At 41.4% G+C, this 25,992-nt stretch overlaps 1 protein-coding gene across 3 annotated transcripts; it reads left to right on the top strand.

Moving 5' to 3' along the window:
- The first annotated feature begins 1,759 nt into the window (after positions 1-1,759).
- sgms1a (sphingomyelin synthase 1a) lies at positions 1,760-18,901 on the top strand. 3 transcript variants are annotated; one of them, XM_053436614.1, is made up of 6 exons: positions 1,760-2,048; positions 12,799-13,690; positions 13,794-13,911; positions 15,013-15,166; positions 16,194-16,360; positions 16,599-18,901. In XM_053436614.1, exons 2-6 carry the CDS (start codon positions 13,080-13,082, stop codon positions 16,773-16,775), a joined length of 1,227 nt encoding a protein of 408 aa, XP_053292589.1. In that variant the 5' UTR covers positions 1,760-2,048; positions 12,799-13,079; the 3' UTR covers positions 16,776-18,901. The 3 variants fall into 3 exon arrangements, with proteins under 3 accessions (XP_053292589.1, XP_053292591.1, XP_053292592.1); XM_053436616.1 differs by having other exon boundaries at positions 2,029-2,165; XM_053436617.1 differs by lacking the exon at positions 1,760-2,048 and adding an exon at positions 2,063-2,201.
- Positions 18,902-25,992: the final 7,091 nt, after the last annotated feature.

Below are 25,992 nucleotides of genomic sequence, written 5' to 3'. Positions count from 1 at the left end.
GTTCAAAGCTGGGTAACATTCACATCTAATAGTTACATTAAACGGTACATTTTTGGTGTTGGATTTTATTTAAAAAATCGTGACCAGTATTTTTCTATGAATAATCTGTGCCGTGAGGGTTTAAATGGTGTTACGTGCTTTACGCAAATAAGAAGCTTTTCAGATTACAGCCTTAGAGATGAATGAAATGGATCCATTGTTGATCCTTGAAGGGGTCACGTATCCGTTCAGTGTGGAAAGTTACCTACAGAGACAGTGAATGCTCTGTCAGACCAAACGGAAGAAAATGTACCCAGTGGTTATTCAAGATAGGCCAAGACTAATGATCATATCTCATCAATGAGTATGAGCTGATCAGGGGAAGAGGCAGCATGAATGAAGAGTAGAATTACTACAAGAATGTATTCAAATGTCAAGTGGTTCTTCAGGATCATCAGACTGAAATTTCAACCCATACACACGGGACTTTAATTTAGGACAATGACCATAAATATCCGTATCCATCACTGCTTTTCTCAAGACAACACAGTAATTTATCAGCGGAGGAATTGCAACCGCATGAGTTGATCATGTGTTATTACATAGAAGCTGAAGTGGTTAAAATTGAATGTCTTTAAGCAAATTGTGAAACTTTACATTTAATCCATTTAGTGAAGGTTGTCCTTTACAGTTATTAAGACTTATCTGAAGCAATTCCCATTGGTGCATGTGGTGGAAAATCTGCTACAATGCTAACAAGTGCTGACTTTTCTAAATGAGGAGTTTATTGGCTCTTACTGCTTCAGATGTGCAGCTGCGAAAGAATCCAGGTACGTAAAAGCCCTGAGTGAACATACAGGAACCTCTGCATACACACAAGAGAGCCTGTGAAGGGATGGACACACAACTGAGGTGGATCGAGCAACACATCTTCCAGAGAGTTGCAAATGTGAAAACATATAATTAAACTTTTTTAAATACTGAAATAATTGTATGTGATTTTTGTTTAATATGATATCGCAAAACACAACTGTATGAATACTGCAAAACTGAATACTGCAGTCGGAACATTTTCTTCTGTATAAATACTTTAAATACTGATAAACCTCCCCATTTATGTTTTCTCATGAATTTGATAAATATTGTTATTTTGGGGATGTACTCTGCTACACACATCCAATGTTCTTCCCTCTTTTAAAAGGGTTTATCTTTGGTATTTTTTTCCTCACTCCAGGGTTAAGGGCCGAGGATGTCGCAACTTGTAAAACCTTTTGAGGCAAATTTTGAGTCTTGAATATGGGCTATGCAAATCCAATTTGATCGATCGATTTACACCCATCATTTATCTTGTTTCTCCAGCTGGAAAGACACTGTCTGTGAAGATTCAGATGTCGTACAGTTGGACATAGACAACTGGACCAGCTGGTGTTTCTTGAAAGAGTAAAAAAATCACATTAATCACGAAACTTTTCCTTTTAAGAGCCTTCCTGCAGGAAACCTTTCTTCCCTGTGTTAAATAAAGATATTATATAGGAAAGCGAGTACTCCTTTATATACTGGCTTACTAAATAAAAGAACAAATCAATCAATCAATGAATCATTGAATCCGTGGTTTGTTCACAGCTCCACCGACAGATGGCTTCAGGTGGAATGGAGCTGGACATTTGCCCTCTGCTGCTCCAACGCTGCATTTTCTGCGTGGCTATCCCTGTTGCTGCTGCTTTCACGTGCGTCTCCGATTTCCGAGTTGAAGTTGTGACAACTCGTCTCGTTGCGTAATATTTCGCCAGGGAGTTGCTTTATTAGTAAATTTAAAAGTCCGGATTAGGATCGTGGTACTGCAACACGTCCCGCAGCCACTCTGTTGAATGGTCGCACGAGAACTGTGCGTGTAAGCACTTCTTCGGGAGGATATGTTTGACGGCGCGTGAACGCAGCACGAGTGACGGAATGAGGAAAGCTCGCTGCCTCGTCGTCAAACCACTCACTCATGAAAGCACCGGACGGATCCACACACCGCGACGACCGACACGACTAGAGGAGGGGTCCCTCGACACTTCCGCAACCAGGTAATGACACTGAACTCGAGTGTCTCTCTGCTGTTCGTGTCGAACGAACCCCGGAGCCTCGGCCACGGAGCCTCCTCGGTCCTGTGTGTGTCTGTGTGTTCGCGGAGCTGAGTGAAGGTAAACGGATCGTTCATGTGTTGCACAAACTCTCAGGTAAACGAGCTGCGCGGTGAACACACGCAAAACCCGCGGTTCTCAGCCGCGTTGCTGTGTTTAAATGGCCGATGTTGTCGTGTTGTGTTTACGCTCGGCTAAGAGACGCTGCTCGCCGGCCTTGTGTTCAAACACAACACCGGCTGACGAGCGGACATCTCCTGTCCCCGGTGAGCCCGATGCAGCGCGACGGGCGGAGCAGCTACACCCGAGTTGTTGGCGTCGAGGGGAACTTGTAGTTCACATGAACGTGTTTGCACCATGTTCGATCCCACAGCCGGGGAGCTAACTGTCCGTTACCCCCCCTCCAAAACCCCGCGCTACACCATGACACCAGTGTTGTGGCTAGCGAGCTTAGCACCGAAGACGCCAGCTTGTCTTATCTATTTTTAGGTTCTCAGACTATAAGCTCTTAAGCCTCAATGTACAGCGGGTGTCGGGGCCTCAATGTTGAAATAAGTGGTATGTGTAGCCACCGTTAGCCAGCCGAGGTGTTCTTTATGTATCGCTGTGTCACAGGTGTGTTGCCGACTAACGTTACACTGGAGGCGGGTCGCGTCCCAAATATTCCCAGCTGGATTCCCCCCTGTCAATATGAACCATGGAGTTTTGAACATTCGCCTGCTTTGTTGTTCCTAGAACGTTCTGTTTGTCTTTACCTGATTTAGCATTGATTTCCACTAAATCTTATAGACACGTATTTTCTTTCTGGGGAGGAAAGAGTTGATCACAGATGTGTTTCAACAGTTTGGGAGGGGTGCAAAACCCACCTGCCCTGTTAGCAAGAAATGCTAACCAAGCATTCACTGATGCCATTGTAAGAGACAGAGGGATGAGCCAACAAGCGAGGGGAATAAACAGGGAGATGTCTGTGTGCAGGGGGATGGTGGGAAAGCAGCTTTCCATACAGATATAAACAGTGTGAATGCTCTCTGTGTAAAAGGCTGCAAAATGTGAGGAAGTCAATGGGATACATTGTTGTCACTGCATCCACAGCCTCCCTCACTTAGAAGCCAAACCTCATTGCCAAAGCAAAAGCATGACAGACAATCAACAAGCGGGTGCATTTGACAAGCACAGGCACAGCAGTGGTTCTTGTCCTCTAGTGGAAACAATTACTTTTCTGTAGACATAGCTATGATTCAGCCCTGGAAAACCGTCTCAGCTGATGACCCAACCTATTGACTAATCCGAGATTATCATCTTCCCAGACACTGGCAAAAAAACACTTGTTTCTCGCCCCTGTTGTGTTTAGGCGAGATGCAAATATCAAGTTTCACATTTCCTTCTGAAAGCAACGGTTTTTCTAACTCTGGGCGGAGCCGCACACGCTGCTTCTTCCCTATCGAGGCTGGTGGTTGAACTCATCGGCTGTTCTTCACGTCACGACATTAGAGTATGCTGTAATTTTTATGAATGAAAGCATCGTAGCTTTACTGGATATGACTCAGTCAGTCAGTGCTTCGGATGTAACATTCCATAGCTAACTGATGGCATCCTTTTTAGCGATGTCTGCACTTTTTCTGTATGCCACGTTAGTGTCAGCTTCCTCAGATATGTCATCTTCATTGCGAAGAAAAGACGGACACAAGGAATAGGAACATTTTCCAAGACGCCTCAGAGAAAGGATGTGTGAAAATACTAATGATCTTATGGTAAATGTTGCCTTTCCAAACACATACCGACAAACTTGTGGTTATCGCGTGTTTATAAAGGCGAGTAAAAGTCTCTGGGTGTTTTGATTAAGTAATAATGCAACTTAACCCGCTAAAATACCTTGGTAACCACTTCACTGCCTGAGCAGATCGGACTTGAGCAATAGAAGCTAACACTTAACACACGTTTCCCCACCATCAACTTAGAGAAGAGCAAACACAGTATTAAAGACTGAATTTGCTCCTTTCTTCTTACCCCTGTTTGGGTATAAAACAATGTTAAACTGTGCCAGACTATACAGATGGTACTTTATTAGGTCCATCTTTAGGATCGTATACAATCCAATAAAGAAGAAGTGCCACTACTTTTGTCTTTACAACGTTAATTATGATGAAATTGGAGAAAATGTCTAAATGCAATTATATGTTTATTATTGCGTTAAAAAGATTAAGGTGATAATGTACATTGTACTGATCGGTGACTAATCTGTGTCCTTCACATTTAAATGCTTGTTGCAATGATTCGAAACGCCTAAATTTATAATCATACATTATATTTATACTAATGTGTATATACATCCACTAACCCCTCAATGCTAAACACATAATAGAATTAATACCTGTATCATCAGGTCAATAAATCTGGACGTCATTTGCGTAATACTTTATGACAGAACAGTTTTTTTTTTTGTATCTAATTAAGACTGAGTACATGTTTTTGTCTCCATCACACATTCAGTACGTTATTCTGTATTAAACCTCACCTGCATAGATGTAATATAATATAATCGCCTTTACTTATCTCAAGGGATGTACCCTTTGTACCCCCTTGAGTTTAGTGTAACACGTCAATGCTAATGCAAACTTTCGTTTTCATTATCTGTCAGTGTTTGTGTCTGGACGAAGGTGAGAGACGATCAAACCATTGCTTCATTAAATTTGTTCATGATATTGATTCAGTTTTGCTGAAATACTCAGTTTATTTTTTCTTGTACAATACTCCATCAGATACCTAATGGAAAATACTGTGTGGGTCTTAATACATCCTAAAATTGATATACATTTGGCTATTGAAAGGCTATTTTGACATTTCTAAAATGATTACACATTTACACATACTCACATCTGCTCCTCTCCAACGTATTTGAGGCTTAATCCTCAAACCACAGTTTGGGTATAATGCTATTACCTGATGGCTTTGGCCTGTTCGTTGTTCAGGCATATGGCACCAACATGTAGCAGACAGCCATTGATCATTTGATTTCCATCATATGTTTTCCTCTGGAGAAACAATATGTAATGGCTTTAATCTTGTTTTGGCCATAATTAGAAACACATGAAGTTTTTTTACGGCCACGCATGTGATGACCCAGATTCCTGTGGCCTACAACTGCTTTTCGTAAATCTAGGCTAGTAGCACTTTGATTAAGCCTGTTTTGTGTATTTTTGAAAATAAATTATCCCTGAAAATGAAAGGAAATTGTAATAATTCTTGTGGGACAGAAGTAGTCTTGTGTCATCTTGCTTGTTTGAATGCGTAAAGGAGCCACACACAAAAAGTCGGGAGTCAAGCTCAACAGGGTCTTCTTTCCCCGCTGATTCCGCCAAGCCCATTCCCTTGGCTGTGGTTTCGCTAGATAGTAGGTAGGGACAGTGGGAATCTCGTTCATCCATTCATGCGCGTCACTAATTAGATGACGAGGCATTTGGCTACCTTAAGAGAGTCAAAGTCGGGAGATTTTGTATTGAAAAAGATGTTGCAGGTACATGGCAAATGCGGTGGTGAATGCATGTGGACAAGGGCGTGGGGTGGGAGTGCTGGTAAGGAATTTTAAGTAGTTCAAGCTGCCCCTGTGAACACTAGCTTATTCTCAGTTTTGGGCTATTGTCTGACCTGCTTACACCTGAGCTGGGTAACCCCTTGTCCTGACTTGTTTAGAGTAACTCTGTCTTTCTCACGCATTCCACATGTATGTTAGTCAGGTTTCTCAGGGAGTTTGCTTCACATGCACTTATAATTTGAGTATTTTCAATTTAAATTACGCTTTCTGTGACATTTTTAAGCAGTAAACCAGACACCAAAGTAGCATAACCGCCCTAAATTCTTTTGCACATTTTGGCCTAATTTAAATGTCAAGAGATTGGGTCTTTGTCATCAATTTCTCAGGAAATAATATGTGGACATTTATGCTGTTGGTCCATGAAATTCGTGCTTTGGTGCAGATTATCAAACAACTTCCATTTTATTTTTTTCTATGATAAGAGTTAAACGGATGTAGGATTGGTTGGCCTTGCTCTACTAGATTCCATTCAATTTGAAATTGTAATAAGAAACCGGCTTTAGGTGCAATGGGTGAGATCTTCATATTAAAGTTGTGTAATACAACACAGTCTGAAGTATATACCCACAGAGCTATATTCATGTCCAGGGCTGGAGTCATCAGGTTATATTACAGTATTTAAAACTGTAGATTGGTTTACATTTCCTTTTGACTTTAAGGTTAAGAAAGATGAGTATTTTGTGTGTTGAGTTGTGTGGAAAGTAATCAACAACACTATGCCATCGCACGTCTATTTCACTTGGCTCTTGTTGCAGTGTATCAATGATCCCTCAAGGACTGTAGGAAACATGATTTTCTAGTTTGATCCACGTTGTCAGCCCTAGTAAAAAACTGCGGCATGTTTTATCACAATATGCAAAGTCATTGCAGGATTACGTTTTTTCTCATGTCGGTTGTCACAAACCTTCTGCAGTTTATATATTATACATGTTGTATAGGTCCGATGAGTGTTGGTCCTATGAGGCTTGCACACTCATCAGTGACTCCTAAAGCCACAGGTGGTTTTTCTCATTAGCACACAGCACCTACCAGTACAGTGTTTGTTGTGCCATTCAGCCAAAAAAGAGTCATTGAAGGGGAATACCGTCTTTGTTTGGCCTCCTTTGTGACCGGCATTGTTTGCAGGTTATGCAATGTCTTGTCGTTTCAGATCCTCTGAGACTTCTTTGTTTTTTACGGTCTGTCTCACCTGTATACTTGGCCGCACACGGTTGGAACATAACAATTGTTCTGTGAAGATACGGTTGCTAAGGGTCTGTATGACGTAGCACAATCTGAGCTCGGCTTGCTGTAGATTTGATCATATCTCTGAGTTTACACAAGAAGATAATGTAAAGACGGATCAACTAGTGGTGTTGTAATGTGACTTAGTGAGCACTCCTATAGAAAACAAGCTGGTGTCAAAACTTTTCTGTTGAGGTTTCTTCTTAACCTTAAGGGCAAGTATAAAATGGAAAGCTGTCGTGTCAACATCACAGTTGGCATTTGCAATGACCAATCCACCAGGAATAACCACAGCTCACTGGTGGGGAGCCCAGGGTATTTGACCTCTGGGGTCATTATCAAGGCCATTGATTTCACTGGGTTCATTAGTGCTCCTGGTCGTCTTAACAACAGTTGTTCGAGTCCTTGAAATCCCCTGAGGCAAAGTGCAAGTAGTTGTTAAATCTCTTGTGAAGGGATAAAAGGACGGAACAATAGCTTGGGGGTAAGTGGTGTCATAGGCCTGTAGTAGGTCCCCCACTAATGTAGTTAAATACCTGGGACTCCCCACCAGTCAGTCAAAACGAATGAAGCCTCTTTGATGAGTTGAATGTTTTAGTACAGCCAAGTCCAGTTGCCCTCATTTCAAACCCTGATCTATAACCATGACCTTGACAGTCAATCATAAATTAAATAGTTCAATTAATTAACACTTAGGGCAACCACAATGGAAGCATTTTTCGTTTTATCTCCTATTAATAATGGTAAGGTTTTTCACTCTCCCCTCATGCATTCATTTAGAAAAAAATAGAGGTGCAGTTCTTCCAGGTAGTTGTACCTTTCTTGTAAACGGAATATTAAAACATTTTTTTTTATGGATATACATCTGTGGTATCAAGAGAAGCTTGTAGTCTTGCTCCATGAACTGTTTTATGGGCGTTAACCAACATGTTATATTGATCGATTGCTGTGAGCCATTGTTCTCCATGGTGGTGAGTAAGCTGTTTCTCAAGGAAGCCCTAGCCCTTGCTCTGAATGGCATCCAAAGATTATTTCTTGACAAAGGAAATTAAAGCCCTGAAGCAAAAGGAGTGGATGTGGTACAAAATGTAAAATGGATGCTTGTGCACTCAAATGCACTGTAACACCATCTGCATCAGCTTAAGTATTGATTTGGTCTTCTGGAAGGCTGTGTTGATTTATGTGATCTACAGGTGCATTGACATTGAATGTTTGGGAAAAGTATAATCAGTCATCACAACCAAGTTAATAGTTTCAGTATTTATTGTGTACTTAACAATGGACAGAATTAGAAGTAAGCAGGAGGTAATGTGTCATATCAGTTTAAGCATGTGTAGTACATTTAAAAGGTAAACACCATAATACGATGACACCAAAGCGGTTTTCAGACATGAACTGCGGTAAAAGTTAAGAAATTTAGGTCCTGACATGCAGCAGGAGATTGTCCTTATCAGACGCGTACACAACAGGAAAATGTTTGTTAGGGGAGCTCTCCATGTAATCTCTAAAAAGATGAGCATTCCAAGCATTTTTTCATCCTGTGTGATCCACTGCTGAATCAATTAGTCTGTCCCTCCAAAATATGAGCAAAGATAAGGTATTACTGCAGCTGCTGAGACCTTTACAGTGTATTATCAAAGTTATGTATGAGTGATGTCCATTTGATTTCGCGTTATGAATGATTTCTTAGTAACTTACAGTTTGTTAGAGTATCATGCTTGGTATAAGCATATTTCTTCAACCTATAGGGTTAAACTCAGTTTATTTTAAGTTAATTTTTAACCAGAAGATATTTATCACAACCAGGTTGGCAACTTGTGTAAATATTGGCCCTAGTATTTTCCACCTATAGGGTGTAAATGGATACAGGTGAGAAAAAGTTCTAGCCCACACGAAGGAAAAAAAAAACTGTAAATGCATGCGACTCCTTTCAAAAACTGTAGAAAGAAAAGGACAACACCCTAAAGTTTAAGTTGGGGACATGGAAAAAAGAGTAATTGAAAGGGAATACCATCTTTGTTTGGCCTCCTTTGCGACCGACATTGTTTGCAGGTTATGCAATGTCTTGTCGTTTCAAACTGTCCTAAGATTTAACCGATCTCTGTATCACACAAAGATAGTATCCGTTAAATCACAAACCGGACTGCTCTGTTGACAGCAGCAGGTCAAGCAAAGTAGTTCAGATGTCCCTTTCCCTTGCAACATTTCTCAGGTCCTCCTGGGAAATCATAAAGCTATCCCAGGCCAGTTTAGATATATAAATAACGTCTAAAAATCTGCACTGAGGACAGTTTGCTAGTTATACTGATTGTGGGTGTGTAAGGGTCTTACTGACACACACTCCTGATCTACACTGACCACCTGTGGCTGGTCAAGGCCTGCATTTGAGCTGTAAGGTCCTCCTAAACTATAATGTTCCTGTCAGGGTGGTGTAACTGTCTCACCTAGACGTGACTGAATGTAAGCCCGCAATCCAGGAACTTCTTGTTGAAATCCGATGCCACAACAAGGCCACTGGGTAAAGCAGCATGTGGGTCAATATATACCCTGTTTGACTTAGCTCTCTGGGATATGTCCATGCTTCTTTTTCTTGCTCGGCCTGCAACATCGTTGAGCAGAGATTCAATCAGGTCTTCTACATCACATATCGGTTGGACTTCATGCATATAGCTTTTAAGTCCATAACCTTTAATCTAGTGATACCGATGTCTTACTTACTACCAGGCATGAAATTAAATGAATATTGGAAAATGTTTGTGCAGCTGTTGACATAAAGTTGGGATAAAGGAAGAGGTGGAAACTGAAAGAGAAGGTGGCGACAGGTCAAAAATCTAAATGTTTCTCCCCCTGAAATCAATTCTGCTGCAGAGGAGGGAATGTTTGAACATGAGTGATAAGTTGTGTATTGCAAGATCCCCTTTTGAGAGTTGCTAAACAATCTCCTGAATGTACATCTGGCCTATTTACACAAGCAAATATTTTGTAACACCATGTTTAGATTTAACTGTGGAAGTTTGGTTAAAATCAGTGGTCTGTCTTCTTTTTGGAAGTTGTTAAGCCCAAGATGAACTGACATTCCCCTTTTTGGAAAGGCTGTTCAAAAATAATGTGACTGAGTCGTTTGGCTCTACTTCTGGCTGCTTGAAGATGGGCTACGGATGGTTTGTTTATGTTTGTGTCGGCTTGACATATTGTGGCCCCTGGGTGGGATCGCTTTCTCCGCTGAAGTCACATGTACGGCCTTGTGCTGAACTACCCATCCCCCCTCCCCTTCCTCTCTTCTGCCTTTAGCCTCACCAAACTTTCACGGCCCTGATTTATGAGAGAGGAACAGTTGCAGTAATGTTTTATTAGACTGTGATATAGTCCCATGTTTAGTTTTAAGGCTTGTCAGGTTTTCCAGTGAGCACAATTCATTTAGCTGCTCCTTGTATACTCTTGTCGTTTTAGTTGGTCGACCAATACTTGGTAGTATTTAAATCTGTTTGGCTAGATTTAGGTGTATACAGCAGAGACAGATTGGAAAACTAGAGTGAGTAGTGACATCAAACACATGAAGATCAACCATAATCTATCCAATATTCAGCTCGTTCAGCACATTCCTGCTTCCATTATTCTTATTCCGATCCCACATACTTCATACGTCAACCTTTTCAGTTGCAGTTCTTGTTTACCAACAACTCCTGCATACCTCAAGCGATTTCAACCATCAAAAGATTAAACTTAACCAGAACATTCAACATAGTCAGTTTTTCCTACACTTTCCCATTGATGTCTATGGGAAGTTTACAGTGTTGGTTTAGATTATCATGTTAAATCGATTTTTTGTCTTTGACATTATATTCTATTTATGGGCTCTGCTTTTAACTATTATATATTTTCAGCTTGATTCAGAAAAGCATTCACCACATTATAAGGCTGAAGCATTTCCAGACTGTATTTACTTTCTGTAGCTCTCTGCCCTTAAAGCTGATCGTCCTGAAGTCATGTTCATTCCGATTTCCATCTGTTTTTCCTCTTGTAGAAATTTTTTATCAAGCCTTCTATTTTGTGATCAGGGGTTGTTTTTCAGCAGAATTTTTTTACAACCTCTATCAGTGTGTTCCTGCGAGCTCAAGTTACAGCTGTTGAAATGTAACTCTGTATACTCCAGGAATGTGTCTTTATGCTTGAATCGGAGAAGCACGTCACCACCCTCTTTTCATTCCTACATTAAATGGAAAGCTAATTCTTAAGGATTGTTAGCATGAAAATCGCACAGCAAACTTTGAAACCGATTGCCCCTTCATAGTCAGAATACGTGTTCCCTGATATCTGGGTAAATAAATGTTAGTTTCCGGATTAGTTTGTTTTCCCACTCCCAGCACAGTCGAGTGAGATTATTTCTTCACCGAGCACATTGTAAGCTGATTCAGAGTAAAGGTCCTCAGCACACAGCTGACTCAACGACAGCTGATCTTTGATCTGTCTGAATTGCACACTGTTAACAGATTGATGCAAGTGCTCCTTGTCTCCGTTTCCCCTTATCTCTACTTAATCCTTCCCTCCCTTGCACTCGTCGCCATATGTAAAGGTACACATCTGGGTTGTCACGTAGCAATGTGGAGAATCATGCTGTTTCATTTGCATGCTAACCTTGTGCTTATTTTAACTCTTCCGACCTCAGTGTTTGTACGTTACATTAGAATCAGCTCAGTTTGTTCTCCAGGCCTCAGCAGGAATCGGTCTGATTCCAGGTGTTGTAGATGACCCAGCTTGTAGCCTGTTTTATTTGGCGTTGATTTGCTGGCCTTAATGTGTGCAGCGCTCTGAGCAGAGCAGAGGTGAGATGAGGCATTGATGTACAGGTTGTTGTCCTGCCAACCAGTCAGCCTGCCAGTGTATTTAGCTGCTATTGGCCTGAGCTGATCTGGCTCAGCTGGGGCCTGCCTGCTGGCTGCCTGCCCTCTTTACAGGGGTGGGGCTGTGTTGTTGCTCAGCGCTGACCTTCACTCTGATTTATGAGTTCCTCGTAGGAGTCTGTTTCCCCACCATCCTCCTCCTTTCCTCTTGTGCTTGCAGTACATTAGATCTGGCTCGCAGCTGTACCTCACACTCCCCCAAACATAAGCAGGCCACCCTGTGTCCAGCACAGACATCGCGCTCTATAAACAAATGCATAATATGCAGCAGATGTGTGAGAGCTCCATGTTTTTTCTAAGCTATGGGCTGTTGCCAGAAGCCTGGATGAGAAACAAACACCAGTGCCAAGTTAAAATACAAGAAAAAGCACAAAAAAAAATGTCATTTATCATTAAGTTAATGAACAAATAATCAAGCTATTTGAAAATTGAATGAATGTATCTGACATTTTAAATCAAAATGTTAACTTCTAGTTCAGCTTGTTAAATGCAATCTCTTTTTTTTCTCTGTCTTCTACGACTAAAGATTATCTGTTGGTTGCACGAAACATATCTATAAATAAACCCACTCAGGATGTCACACTATATAGTTTTCCTGTGTCTGTTTGGTAGTCTTAATTTTTAGAATTCTGGTCGCCAATACCTCCTGCAAACTTAAACCGATTCCAACATCAAACTTTTAGCTCATAAATGCGTTTTCTAGTTCATTTAATGTTTTATGTCTGAAATGGAGCCTGAGTGGTTAGGTCTATGATATTCAGTAGTTCAGAGGTGACTAAGCAACCTGTGCCTCATGCTGCTTATTCAGTCCGAGTACACAAACAGATTTCCTGGACTGGCCAGGCATCCGCTCTAGGAATACACCCACAAGAGTTTAGTCATTCTAGCATTATGAATCATATTCATGGGGTGGTGAATGTGGAAATAGTTAGTCATCACTATATTTATTCACAGTCTTTTGTTTCACTTTTAACAGGGGCTCAGTGTTTGGGGGTAAAGCAAACAAAGTGAAGTGAAGGAGGCAAAACAAGGCCACTGTGGTTCATCAGCTGTCTATTGGATTCAACCCTGAGTGACCCTGCTGCTACTTATCCACATCATTTCACGAGGAGGTGGGCGTCCCTCTGGGTGTAAGAAACACCATGTGCCAAACCTGGAGAGGACTTCCCTCTGCATCGTGAGACTGCCAATCCTCTTGAGAACCTTCCTCTTTAGATTGAGGACCCTCTTTATCCTCCACGTTGCCCACCGGCAAAGATGAAGAAGGTGGCGACGTGGTCAGAAGAGGATGTTTCTGACTGGCTGAGCAAAGAGGGGATGCCAGAGTACATAGACGCCCTCCGTCAGATGGATGGCCCTTCTCTGCTCAAGCTATCAGAGGCAGATTTCCAGAACCCACCCCTCTTGCTGGTTTCGTCCGACGGAGGGCAGCAAATGATGGAGCGACTGGAGACGCTGCGGATAGAGAACCATATGGAGGCTCACAAAAACGGTCATGCGAACGGGCATGTCATCGGACTACCTAATGGGACCAGCAAACCCCAGAGGAATGGCACACTGGGGAGGAAGGACTTCATGGAGATGGTGAAAATCTCTATCCCAACAAAAGACGCTTCACGCACATCGTTCCCTGTCGAGTGGAGAAAGACGGGCTTTGCTTTTTCCTACGCGGTGCTGTGCTTTGTTACCACCACCATCGTCATTTCAGTGGTCCATGAGAGGGTACCGTCAAAAGAGCACACCCCACCGCTACCTGATAAGTTCTTTGACCTGTTTGACAGAGTGGAGTGGGCCTTCTCCATCTGTGAGATTAACGGCATGTTGCTGGTGGGAGTGTGGCTGATCCAGTGGATTCTACTAAAGCACAGGTACAGTCCTAGTTTGGTAAAAAAAAAAGAAGAAGATACTATCTGAATTCCAACTCAATTAAAACGTCATGTTAATACTTTTCTTCTGTCTATTTTTCCACAGGTCAATTGTAGGCAGGCGGTTCTTTTTCATTGTGGGCACACTTTACATGTACCGGTGTATTACAATGTACATCACCACTCTGCCGGTTCCAGGGATGCACTTCAAATGCTCTCCAAAGGTAGAATACTTACTCACTATTATGTTCCTCTCCACTAAAAAACATCTCTTTTTTTTATACTTGGCTGCTTTTGGAAAAAATTTGCTGAACGGGCAACTGCAGCAAATAAAGAGATGTCTTTTGTAAGCAAAAAGCATCTGAGGGCTCTCTACTGAACGCTTATTGTAAGAATAGTGCCTGCTCCTCCTAATGACTAAGAGGAACTTTAAATATTTGATTCACTGTAGTTCCTGTTAGATGTTGTTGCAAATTCTTTACTAGCAAAGTAGTTTCATGCATATCTACTGAACTTAATTTGCTCAAAGCCACTGTGTGCAGAAGTTCTCGTTCACTTTTCTCAAGTTTATTCAAGATTTATGTAGCACGTTTAAAACGGGCGTTGTTAAATTATGTTATGTCTATAAAGATATATATAGATATTGATTTTGTATCTTACTATTGTTAATAGAGCGGGAACATTTCATAAAAAGTTGAAAACTATTTCAAAGCTTTAGAGCTACCACTACAAAGGCAGGATCCAGATTTTTCCAGTAGCCTCCACCAGGGAACAATTCCTCTTAGAGGCAGAGAGAAAAGCATTAAAGAACCAGGGCAGACTTGCATTACAAATACCACCGTGACATCTTTTTTTAGTTTTCTCTGCAGGAGTATTTGCACTTTGTACTATTTATTTCGTCAATACCCCCACTAATATTTTAGAGGATATGTTTGTGGAATATAATACTATCCATTGTTGTGGACGGATTGCCCAACAGCATTACTTTGCTTGTTAGTGCTGAATGCTTCACTCTGAAAAGAGCCATTCTTCATTCAATTAATTAGTATTTTTACTTGCGATTCTTCAACATCTTAATTTTTATTTTATTTATTTAAAACTTGGAACTAGGAGTTTAACATGTAACTAAGTATTGTTATGCTACAACTTCTAAAATCACTCTTCAAAAGACCTCTGACCTCTATCACCTGGTGTCTAACTGTCACCGGGCAACATTTGTAGCAAAAGGAAATGTATGAATATGTTTTTCTTTCCTTTTATATTTATAAGACGGTACCGTTAACAGTATCTATACATGATGTTATGTGTGGCTCTGTTTCTTTCAGCTGCTTGGGAACTGGGAGTTACAGATGAGGAGAGTGATGAAGCTGATCGCTGGTGGGGGCCTGTCCATCACTGGTTCTCACACCATGTGTGGAGATTATCTGTACAGTGGTCACACCGTCATGCTAACGCTAACATACCTCTTCATCAAGGAGTGTAAGTTGTACTTCATCTTTGCTGTGTTTTCAGTAAGAATGCATAGGTTTTTATCCCCTTTTTGCCACACATGAAGCAGATTTTCTCAAGCTCTGGTTCTGTTTTCTGTGATATGCATCAGATCATATGGTCAAACTTCTCTGCCACGAGTACCAGGGTAAATGTGTTTTTTAAGCCAGAGGTTCTTACTCTCGGCTAAATCTTTACATTGCCATATCTATTAGTTAAGAGTAAGGAAAAACTACTAAAAAACCTTTTAACAGGGTAAAAAGAACGTAGAAACCTCAGAGAAAGTCACATGTGAAGGACGGAAGTGCAAAAGATGCCACGTGTAAAGGAGAACATCAGAAAGATAAGGGTGTTTGCAGCATTGAAACATATCCTCAATCTCAGTCATTTGTGGTTTAGTTTCACAGAAAACCAAGTTTCTCAATCCCATATGACTCAGTGACAACAAGACACACTTTTTTATTTTATAGCACTTCTCTAAATTCGGTTGGAACATGTAGCCACACAGGAAATGAGTTTAGCCCTATACACTGGCATGTCTGCTAACATGTTTCACTCTGCGTGGTTAATTATCGGACTGTTGCGTAATCATTTTCTGTCCCTCAGCCGGCATTTTCATTATCTCACGCCCTGGTTGTGCACACTCAAGACAAAGTACGAGGGTCAGGAGTTGTGGCATTTTAACTGCTTGGAGAAGTTGTACAGATTTCTCCAGAGATTTTTAAGTATACAACCTTCATCCATGGCATCACATGCTCTTGTCAAGCCTGTTATTGAGCCTGATTGATACAGCAGTGACATCTAGTGGTGAAAAGAAGAACGGTTTGCTTAATACTTCAACGTTAAAAGCCACAACTTCTGAGGCCAAATAGATAGTTTTCCCACCTGCTCATAGCATTCACTGACCCTCAAGGGCCAGTTAGCTGCTAAAGAGAATCCTGTCTTCTATGGGGTTGATACTGTTGGTTTAACATTTTGTGTATTAACCCTAATGGTTTTTTATGCGTTTCATTTGCAGATTCTCCCAAGCGGTTCTGGATTTATCACTGGATTTGCTGGACCTTTAGCGCCGTGGGGATTTTCTGCATCCTCCTGGCCCATGACCACTACACTGTGGATGTGGTGGTGGCATATTTTATCACAACACGCCTCTTCTGGTGGTACCACACTATGGCCAACCAGCAGGTAAGAGATGTTTAGATTTAGAACTATTTAAAATGTTCTGCCCTCTAGTCCTGATTCTTTTCTCCTTTAAAAACAAACTGGATTGTATTTTAGTTGTTACTGGTGGGAGAATGTACAGCTACGCAGACTGTAGGACTGTGTAGGCGCCGTCACACGTAACCTACGTTGTTGTGAGCATTTACACTCGTGCTACTGACCTGATTGTTAACAGCATTTGGTCTTGATGTTTTTGTTTCAGTCGCTGAAGGAGACGTCTCAGAGCAACCCCTTCTCGCGGGTGTGGTGGTACAGACTGTTCCAGTACTTTGAGGAAAACGTCAACGGAACAGTTCCTCGTAACTATCAGCTGCCGTTTTCATGGCGAGGGTTTCAGTGGAGCCGCAGCGTCAAGTACAGCAGACTGGACAACCAGTGACAGCTGCACGTCACAGCAGGCGAGGGCTGTGACTTCCATAAGTGCTGTTTTCACCCAACGAAGACTGCACCGGTTAATGTAGCGCTGTCATTTCACCTCTAGCAACAGACACATCCATGTTCAAATGTTCAAATGGGTAGCACTGTGACCCACCTAGTATTTTTTTTTTCTGGTTGTCATCTCTTCTATTCTGGTCGTATTTGTTAAGACAGCACTAATTTATATTTGTTTTATGTCTTTCCCACTTCGTGGGCAACAGTTTCTGCCTCTGGAGCAGATCTATGAAGCATTTCGATAAACTTGTAAAACCGTTTTTTTCGGCCATAAGGACTCAAACCCCTTTTCTTCCTCTCAGCACAAAAACCATAAATGTGTTCATGTTCTTACGAGAATCTTTGTGCAGATGGTGTCAGTTCAATTGCTTATTTGATAACCAAAATGCCATAATGCTGTTTTTCTTTTCTTTTTTTTAAATAGCAAATTACTTTTTGTAAACTGTCCTTGCTAAACTGAATCAAAGGTGCAAAAAAAAGTTTTTTTCTACCTATGTCAAACTTTATTTTTCAAAAGCAAATGATGTCCGATGAAAGATTTTTAGATTTTTACCTTTTTCAAGATGGATAGCAGAGAGCATAAGAATCCGATGTGGTAAAACATTATTCCAGTGCCTTTATTAGCTTGATTGTAAAACAGTTCAAGTACTATGTGTCTTGTATCTCTCTGCCGTTGGTGTGATCACGCTACGGAGCGAGTTGGTACTTAGTTAACGATCTAATTCCCATGAATGTAAAAAAAAAAAAAAAAAAACTACGCCAGCCTTACCAGAAGATTGGTCTTCCCAAAAAGAAGTGCAGTGAGTGAAATGTCCCGATATTTATTGATGCTTTATGATGTCAGTTTGTGCTTAGTTGGACAAATGCTGTTCTAACAGGAAAAAATGACTGTTAATGATTTACTTTAAAATGTCCGTTACATTTCATTTGAACCAACACCAGCCATGTTTGAAGCCTGATTGTTGAGTCTGCTAGTTTTGTTTTTCCTCCACAATATTATCTGCTAAGCATCACTGCCTAATTTAGAAAAGTAATGTGAGAAATGTCTCCAAGGTGGAAGTTATTCTGGACCTGGACATGTCTTGCGCATCATCGCTGCTCTGGAGATAATGAGCCCCCATCTTGTTCTCCACATCAAACCCCACTTTAAATCGGAATTATCCTCATTACTGTCTTCTCTGGGAACCTTTTCACCGCTGAGACGTGGAGGAAAATGTTCAACGTGACTCCGGCGCTGAGCTTAGGGAATATCAGTCGTGAAAACAGAAGCTTCAGACAAAGTTTCCGAGCATGACTGCAATGAATCTGTCAGAGCTTTGTTTAGTTTGTGTTGCACTAAAAAGAGTTCCTACCTTTCAGATTGTAGACGGTATGCACGTCGAGCAAATGCTCAACGTACACATTATCGTATGTGGGGAACAAAGTAAAGCATGGAGAAGGTGGTTTATTTAGCCACGTGTGCAAGCATTGATTTCCATGAATGTGAAAAAGCGTATTTTTTCCCCTAATCATTTACTGTACATGTTTCTTTGTGTAACTATGAATGGACTGTAAAGAATAAGTATTATACTAGTTCATCTCTAGGGAAAACATTTAACTCATGTTAAAGAAGAATCGTGTTCATTCAGCTTTATATGAGACAAACTCCAAATCCATCACAACGATGATTTATTTCTTTAAAGACTATCAAAGGGAGGAGGTGAGAGAGTATCGTTGGTTTTTAATGTAAATCAAATTTGAGGCGCTCCCTCCTGTAGCATTGGTCAGATGTTTCACTTGTACAGAGAAAGGTTTTTAAGAGCACAGCTCGCGTAGGGCCATATTACAGTTTCGGATAATAATTGAAGTTATGTTGAAAAATCATGTTCTTTGAGGACAAATTTTGGAGTTGATGTTTGTCTTCTAGATTGCCAATCAAGTCGATATGTTTTTTATGTCCACGAAATAAGTTGTTTATTATGTACATTTCTTTGTAAACGTCTCACCCCTTTTTTGTGCGTATAACAGATGTTTGTAAGATATGATGGAAGAATCCATGGGATGCTTTTGAATAAACCATTTTACTATAATGTATTTGATTTACCCTCCGTCTCTTAGCTTATTGCTGTAGATCAGCCCACTGTGCCAGAGGATGACGTCATGACAGACCCACAAGCAGCCAGCAGATGGACACGTTGAGCTGAGTAAATAAAAGCAGTGAGGGGTGGTCTCTCCCTGAAAAGACGTGTTTTTGCTTCCAGTATGTGTTTGTACACTCCACCTACTGCAAGTAGGTCTGACTCAATCATTTCCTGTCTCTCTTCAGCTCGTTCTCTGCCTCACACGTAAACATTTGCTCATGTTTCAAACTTAAAGTAACGTCTCATCTCATCTCACCCACTTGAGTAGACAATCCGGTAAGGAACTGCTCAGTATGAGATTTTTCAATAAATAACAAACCATATTACAAAAACAAAAAAATTATTTGACCCCAAAAAATAGTTGGGGTCAAACATTCATCGCCCCCTTGTGGGATCAACCAAATTAAAAGGGACATGAAAAAGAAATTGGTTTCTGTCATTTCACGTTTTGTTTTAATCATTTATTTGACGCTCTAAAAACGAGGCAAAAACATTATGATTGACAGCTGAGACTGACTCTCGATTGGTTCAGTGTCAAATTGATGCCACAACATCAAGAAGATGGCCGTACCTTAATCCTCGATATTCAGCTTTATTTTTGTACATCGAAGGAAGTGGAAGTCCGTTGAAAAAACATGCACAACCGAGACACATTTAAACTCCATTTAGCCACTCCTACAAAACTTCTAAAACATGTTTTATAGTGACAACTGGAATTGGCTATAATCTATATTTTTCTTACAATATGTTAAACGAAAATGTGAAAGAATCTGCAGCTCTGTATTTTTCTGAGCAGCAGACGATGGTAGTTAGTGACGAGCAGGTGAACATGGGGGAGCAGACGGCAGCTAAAGAGAGACATTTCCCTCATGAGACCCAGGACGCAGTGAACATCGGAGCTACATTCACCAGGAGGTCAGATTCACGACTCCATATGACTGTTAGTGTGTAACTGCTGGAGGTGTAAGTAAGCAACAGTTTGAAATCAAACTCAGAATAACAGCTCCAATGTTGTGTTTACAACTTCTTTCCACTGCTTCTGAGTGTATATATATATATATATATATATACACATTTCCCTGCTCTAAATTTTGAATAATATTTTTTAAAACAACATACTAATTTAACTCAGCTAGTCTGCATCCTCAGGACTTTGTGGGCTTATATTGATCAGAACTTATCGACAGTGGCAACATGAGCAAATGACCCTGTATCACATTTATATTCAAATCCTCATTGATGCACATAATCTTTTCTAATCAACTGAAACTCGGTGACCAGTGAGAAGAATACAGACGGAAATACAATAAATCTTGTGTCTAACAACTAAAACTGATCAAAGTTGTCTGGAAAGTTAGCGTCCAAGCTGGAACTCTCACTCCCAGGAAGAAGGTTGAAAACTTAGCTTCTGAGTTTCATCCAATTTCAGGCAACGAATGAAACATTGCTTTTGATGTGTGAATGAACATGTTCATCACTCATTTCACTGACACCTCTACTCCTGATTGTCGGCGATTCTTGCCAGGACAGACCTCCGCGGCTGATAAACCGTTGCTTAGTTGTCGGAGAGTTTTGTCTGAAGTCGCCTGCTAAAAGAGCAAGAGGTCCTCATAATTCCTTGGCCGAAAACATGTATTTATTTTGAGCTGGCTGCTTGACTTGCCGGGGAATTTGCTGGCACCCTGGAGCTGACTGGTCAGCCCAGCCAAACTCCCACGCTACTACTGTACATAGTCAAATGAGGGAGGGAGGGAGTCTGTGCCCTGAACATAAGGACAGTTTCAGCTGAACTTTATTAAACAGGCCACAGTGATGCTCTGAAGATATTTCCCAGTGAAATGTGTCTGAAAAACACCTAAATTATGCAGCTATGAAGGAAAAAAACTGGCTTGTCCTTATTACTGTCACCTTGTATGTGATTTTAGAGTGTGTGTTGGTGGAATGCTTTGTGTCTTCCCAAATATAGTTTCATATTATGCAAATTATATTCTGAAAAGAATTTTATAACACAAACAGTGTGACAGTATGTGAAAAGACAGCCTCTGCTCCGGCTCCTGTCCGCTCGGTTTTTCCAATCTGGCCCCTCGCTGCCGTCCACCAACAAAGTCTCTATCAAATATAACTGTCTGTGTCAATATGTAAAAGTACAAACCTTATCTTTAGTGTTGCACAACTGCATCACAACACACTGTCTGCGGCTGTAAAGGAACCTATCCTCCCTCAAGGCGACCAGGCCAAGAGAAACAACACTTTGATTCATGGTTTCACAAGCAAATTCAAGTCTATTCTCAGCAGTGCGGCGGTCTTTTCACCGTAATACCATACTTAGTCTGAGCCGATAATGTTGTTGGAGAGAAAATTGAGTTTTGCCTATTAATGGATGGTTTGGAAAGTGGGTGGTATGAGAAAGAAGGATTTGGGTAATAAAAGTGCCACGGTGTACATAATTGTGCTGTCCTCATCCCCCCCTGTGTTAACTTACATGAACTTAATGGACAGAAAGATACACGGCACATCCACATGAATGTGATGAGACGTATTGGTCTGATATTCGGGTTCATAATTGTATTACTTAAAATGGTTTATAAGAGCTAATGCTCCTTAAATGCATCACTTTCCTCAGACTGTCCAGTGCTGCAGCTCCTCTTTTCTGCCCTCGGTCTTAAACTGTACAACTGTGTAGGAAATTTCTGACTTTGCTCTCACTTTATTCGGCTTTGTTCCTGGGCAAGCTACACTACGGCTGCTAGGTGCATTATACAAATGTGAGGCTTTATTACGTCAGTGTGATGAGGAATCATCGGCCGGGCTACAGATGCAGCGTTTCAGGATCCTCAGGATCCTCAGGAACCATTTCTTCCCTTAAATGTAGACTTTAAGCTTTTAGCCTTTGCTGAACTTTTACATACATAATGTACTAGGGGGAAGAAAAACTGAAAAAGCATAGCATGTTCCCTTTAAGTCCTATTGTTAGAAGTCATGTAGATTTAAATAAGTTTAGTTTGAAGATAAGTTCCTCTACACATCTCTGTGTTTCGAATATTTGTTATTGTTGTCTTTGGAGTGTTTTTGCATTAAAATAATTATAACTTATGGTCACTAGTGGGCAGCAGAGACAAGTTGTCAACTTAACACAGACATATGATATATTGTATATATGATGTATAAATATATATAATCACCTTTAATTCGATATGGCTTAAGCTTATTTGCGCAATCACAAAGTCCAGAGCAACATTATCATTGACTCCGAGTTGGATTCTTGTAAATACATAATTCCTGTGTTGTAGCTTTTAGGTTTTGATCTCTACAACTTCTGATGGAACTTTCTGGCTCCATTGGTGGCTGTCTGGCGTGTTTGGTGCTCAGCAGTTAGTGCAGAGAAGGGTTTTGTGTAATTATCACGGTTAACAGCTGCCTGTGACACAATGAGAGAGGTGAGAGGGAATCAAAGCTGTAAAGTTGCGGCTGAACAGCTGAACGATGATATGAAACTGCCTCTAAAGCTGCAGAGCTGCTGATTCAGGTGGCAAATCTCATCACTTCCAGAGACACCTTCCACATTGTCACACTGCTTTCACATTTAAATTTGATATATGCTCCCTGTCTGTTTTTTGGTTTTATTTGTTTTGCAGCAGGATTATGCAAAAAGGATGGGACCTGGGCCAATAGAGCACCTGTTCAATTCAGGGTTAGGCCAAAGAGGAAAATCCATGAATTTGTTTTTAGTTTCTTTAACATTGCAAGATTGGGTATTTCACCAAATTCCCATGAAATTATTCATAGATCTTGATCAAAACAATATTAGTAGACTGATATTTCTGAGTGTGTTGGATTTAGTGCAGCTTGAATGAACTTAAGAGGCTGTTGGCCTTGGCGAAGGTATGTGCTCTACTGAGTGCCCTTCTAGTCATTATTAAAAATATTGATCATAGCCAATTTAAGAATAAATTATCTGTGTTTTGCTCTATATTCCTGCAAGCACGGATTCGAAGGACCGCAAAAAAGGCTAAAACAGTAACATTCAAAAAGATCTAGATAAGTTTTTTGGATCTAATGTACTGATAGTCATAGTCAAAACAGAAACAGCACTACACAATGTTCATTCATTCAAGTTCCCCCTCAAGAGTCCAGATATCAACGCAGCACTTCAGGCCCAGAGGGAATGCTGCTGCTGCTGCTGCCGACATTTGTAATGGTGATCGTTATTCTCATCACAGACACTATTATCAAGGTTGATGAGATGTGGTGGCTCCCTCTCCTCCCCTCCATCAATGCTCCACACACTTCTGAAGAAGCCATGAAATGACCAGCGCCTTAGACAAGCAGCCGTGTCATCCCCCCCCTCCTCACCGCCGAGCTTATCCTCGCTTCAGAACTCGCTCGCGTCGCCACGCTCTGTCAGTTGGGCCAACATCCCCTACGGCCTCTGACCATTTGAAATTGCCGTTTCAGTCTATCTACCCGGCCCTGGAGAACTGACACCGTAACTGGCAGTCATAACAGCCGATGTGACAAGGTGGTGATATTCGGTGGTGATGTTGTTAAGTTGGGACTCGCTCTGTGACACAATCTACTTTCTGTAATCTTGGACTGGCTCCCTGGCTGAGCTGGAATCAGTTCAGGGAGTGACATACTGCATGATGTAACAAGTCAAAAGTCAAATCCCGCCAACTGAGGGGACACTGTCATGACTGATGTCTGTTTCTGTGCCATCTGTCGTCAGCGTTTAGGACCGGAGCCGGCACAGCGGACCGACCATACACATACGTCCTCGGTCACCTTGCCGCTCCGCCTGGAAGCCCGAGCTCGATGCATCATCGTTGAACAGACACTTTGATCTGTGGCTAGCGAGTGGTTTATTTCTGTTGAGGGATTTTTGGAAACCGGCCATGTTGCCGACATGTTTGGGTGAGCAGATGGAAGAATGAGTCAGATCCTGTTGTCAAAGGGCCATTTGTATAAAGACCACACCTCTGCTGAACTATGGCATCAACAGCAATGTGAGAATAGCTTGTCCTCATATTTCAGTGACTCTACTCATCGGTTCAAAGGCCAATCAACAAAAGTTTAAATTTTTTATTTGAACGCACTGCAATATTTTGTTTCCTGGAGGGTGGGGAGGGAATGGGTGGATTTTTGTATGTGATATTATTTGGTATGTTATTTGTATACATGCTTAACTACAAAAATATATATTATGTCTTTGACAGAAAAAAACCCAGACATAATTTGCTGCCTGACCTTGTGCCTATAGAACATAGCTTTCAATGCATTAAGGGAAACTGAATATGACCCGTTTTCCTGCATTGACTTACATTGCATGAAAAGTTTAGGTGTCTCAATTCAGCAACTTCATTTTTCTTTTCTCCATCGGTTTATGCTGAGTCAGAATCCCGACCTGATCGGGCTTTAAAAGGCCCATCAGCACGGAGTCGATCAATACAGAATGGTTTTGAAGCATCGCAGCCAACTGCAGCGTCGACTGAAAGCGAGCCTCCCTCGTCCTTCCCTCCTATTTCCTGCTCCTCTGATCATTCTCAATGGGACGGTGAGTAGCGCTGAGGATGATTCTTGGCAATCACGGTTTTCTGTGCTTTGCAACAACTTTGACTGACTCTGCTCCATGTGGATCTTGTTTTTGTTTTTTTCAGACGCCAAAAGCCACAGACACAGACACAGGGCTTTGAAGTGAGAGGACATCGTGTATAGCGTACAGCGTTTGGATGGCATTTGGACACGGAAAGAAGAACAAAGCATTCGGTCAGCAGCAGAGGGGAAACAGGGAAATGTCAGCGGGAAGTAAAGAAAGTCTTATGTAACACTGTATGTGACTAAATTAATATGACCACAGACAAAATGATGACCATACATAGACAGTGCTAAAGCAAGAAAGCTTCCACCTAGCATGACGTCCTTGAGCAATTCACTGGAGCACTTCCAGCTTCACAGGATGCTCCACTGCAGCTCAGCTCAGCCAAAATGCATGTGGTTATTTTGAAGGTCCTATAGACTAAATGTGTTATCTCGCCTTTTCAGGAGGAGGCGCTGTGTTGGGATCTATAGTTTCTCCATTCAGAGATTTTCAAAACTCAGAGCAGATCTTGTAAAAGCTTCTTCACCCACTGTTTCATCTTTATCGTATTTTTTTTGTTGAAAGGCTGATTTATGTGCCAGAACCTCTCATGTCCACCAAGTTCAGTAATCAGGCTTTTTTTGGGACTGTGGGAACGTTACCTTTCGCTCTGCTATAAATAATAAGAAAGTGAGTTTCATGAGCAGAAGAGACGTGTTTGAGTTGGTTACTGAGGCCACGATGGTAGAAACACTGAAATCTTAACGTGTAGGGGATGATGAGCGTGTCCACTGAGTGATGCAGTTTGTCTTAAGGAGCATGTGCAAGGTCAAGGGGGATGTTATGATGGAGACCTGATTCACTGCAGCACTCACAAATGAAGAGCGATCATGCCTGGAATATGAGGACTCTGGAGTGTTTCCCAGCAGCCATGCATGACTTAAAACCAGATCTCCTTCCGGCTCAGAGATATCCACCAGTTCTTCTTTTCTTTTTCTTGCAGTGTTAAACAGTGACATGCACTGATCCAGAAAACACGGTCAGATCTTTTAGTGCGTATGCAAACTCAGAAGAGTCTAAATACAGGGTCAAGCTACTGCACACTGTTATGCAACATAGGCAAAGATTCACCCGGGCATCTTTTTGGAACGTATCTCTGTTTCTGTAAAAATCTCACACATGCACTAAAGCTCGGCCTTGATATCCGTGAAAGAGACGGCCACTCGCCTCATACATATTACATTAGTGAGCAGTTGCCTCTGGAGGCCTGTCCAGTTATTCTGGGTGAGCTCTTCTGGCGCCAAGTGATGTCGATTGGAAATGAAGAGGGCGTCGCTGGCTACTAGGCAACTGCAACACCGTGCAGATCAGCCACAACTGAAGAGGAGCCACGGACCAGATCTCCGGCTCACTTCATTTCAGTCCTATCTTTGTTGTGCAAATGTAGAAACTACATTTGCACGTAATCA

The sequence above is a fragment of the Pleuronectes platessa genome, chromosome 12 (genome assembly GCF_947347685.1).
Source record: "Pleuronectes platessa chromosome 12, fPlePla1.1, whole genome shotgun sequence".
Lineage (NCBI taxonomy): Eukaryota > Metazoa > Chordata > Actinopteri > Pleuronectiformes > Pleuronectidae > Pleuronectes > Pleuronectes platessa.
The sequence above is the reverse complement of the archived record's forward strand: the minus strand, read 5'-3'. Positions and strand labels throughout refer to the sequence as shown.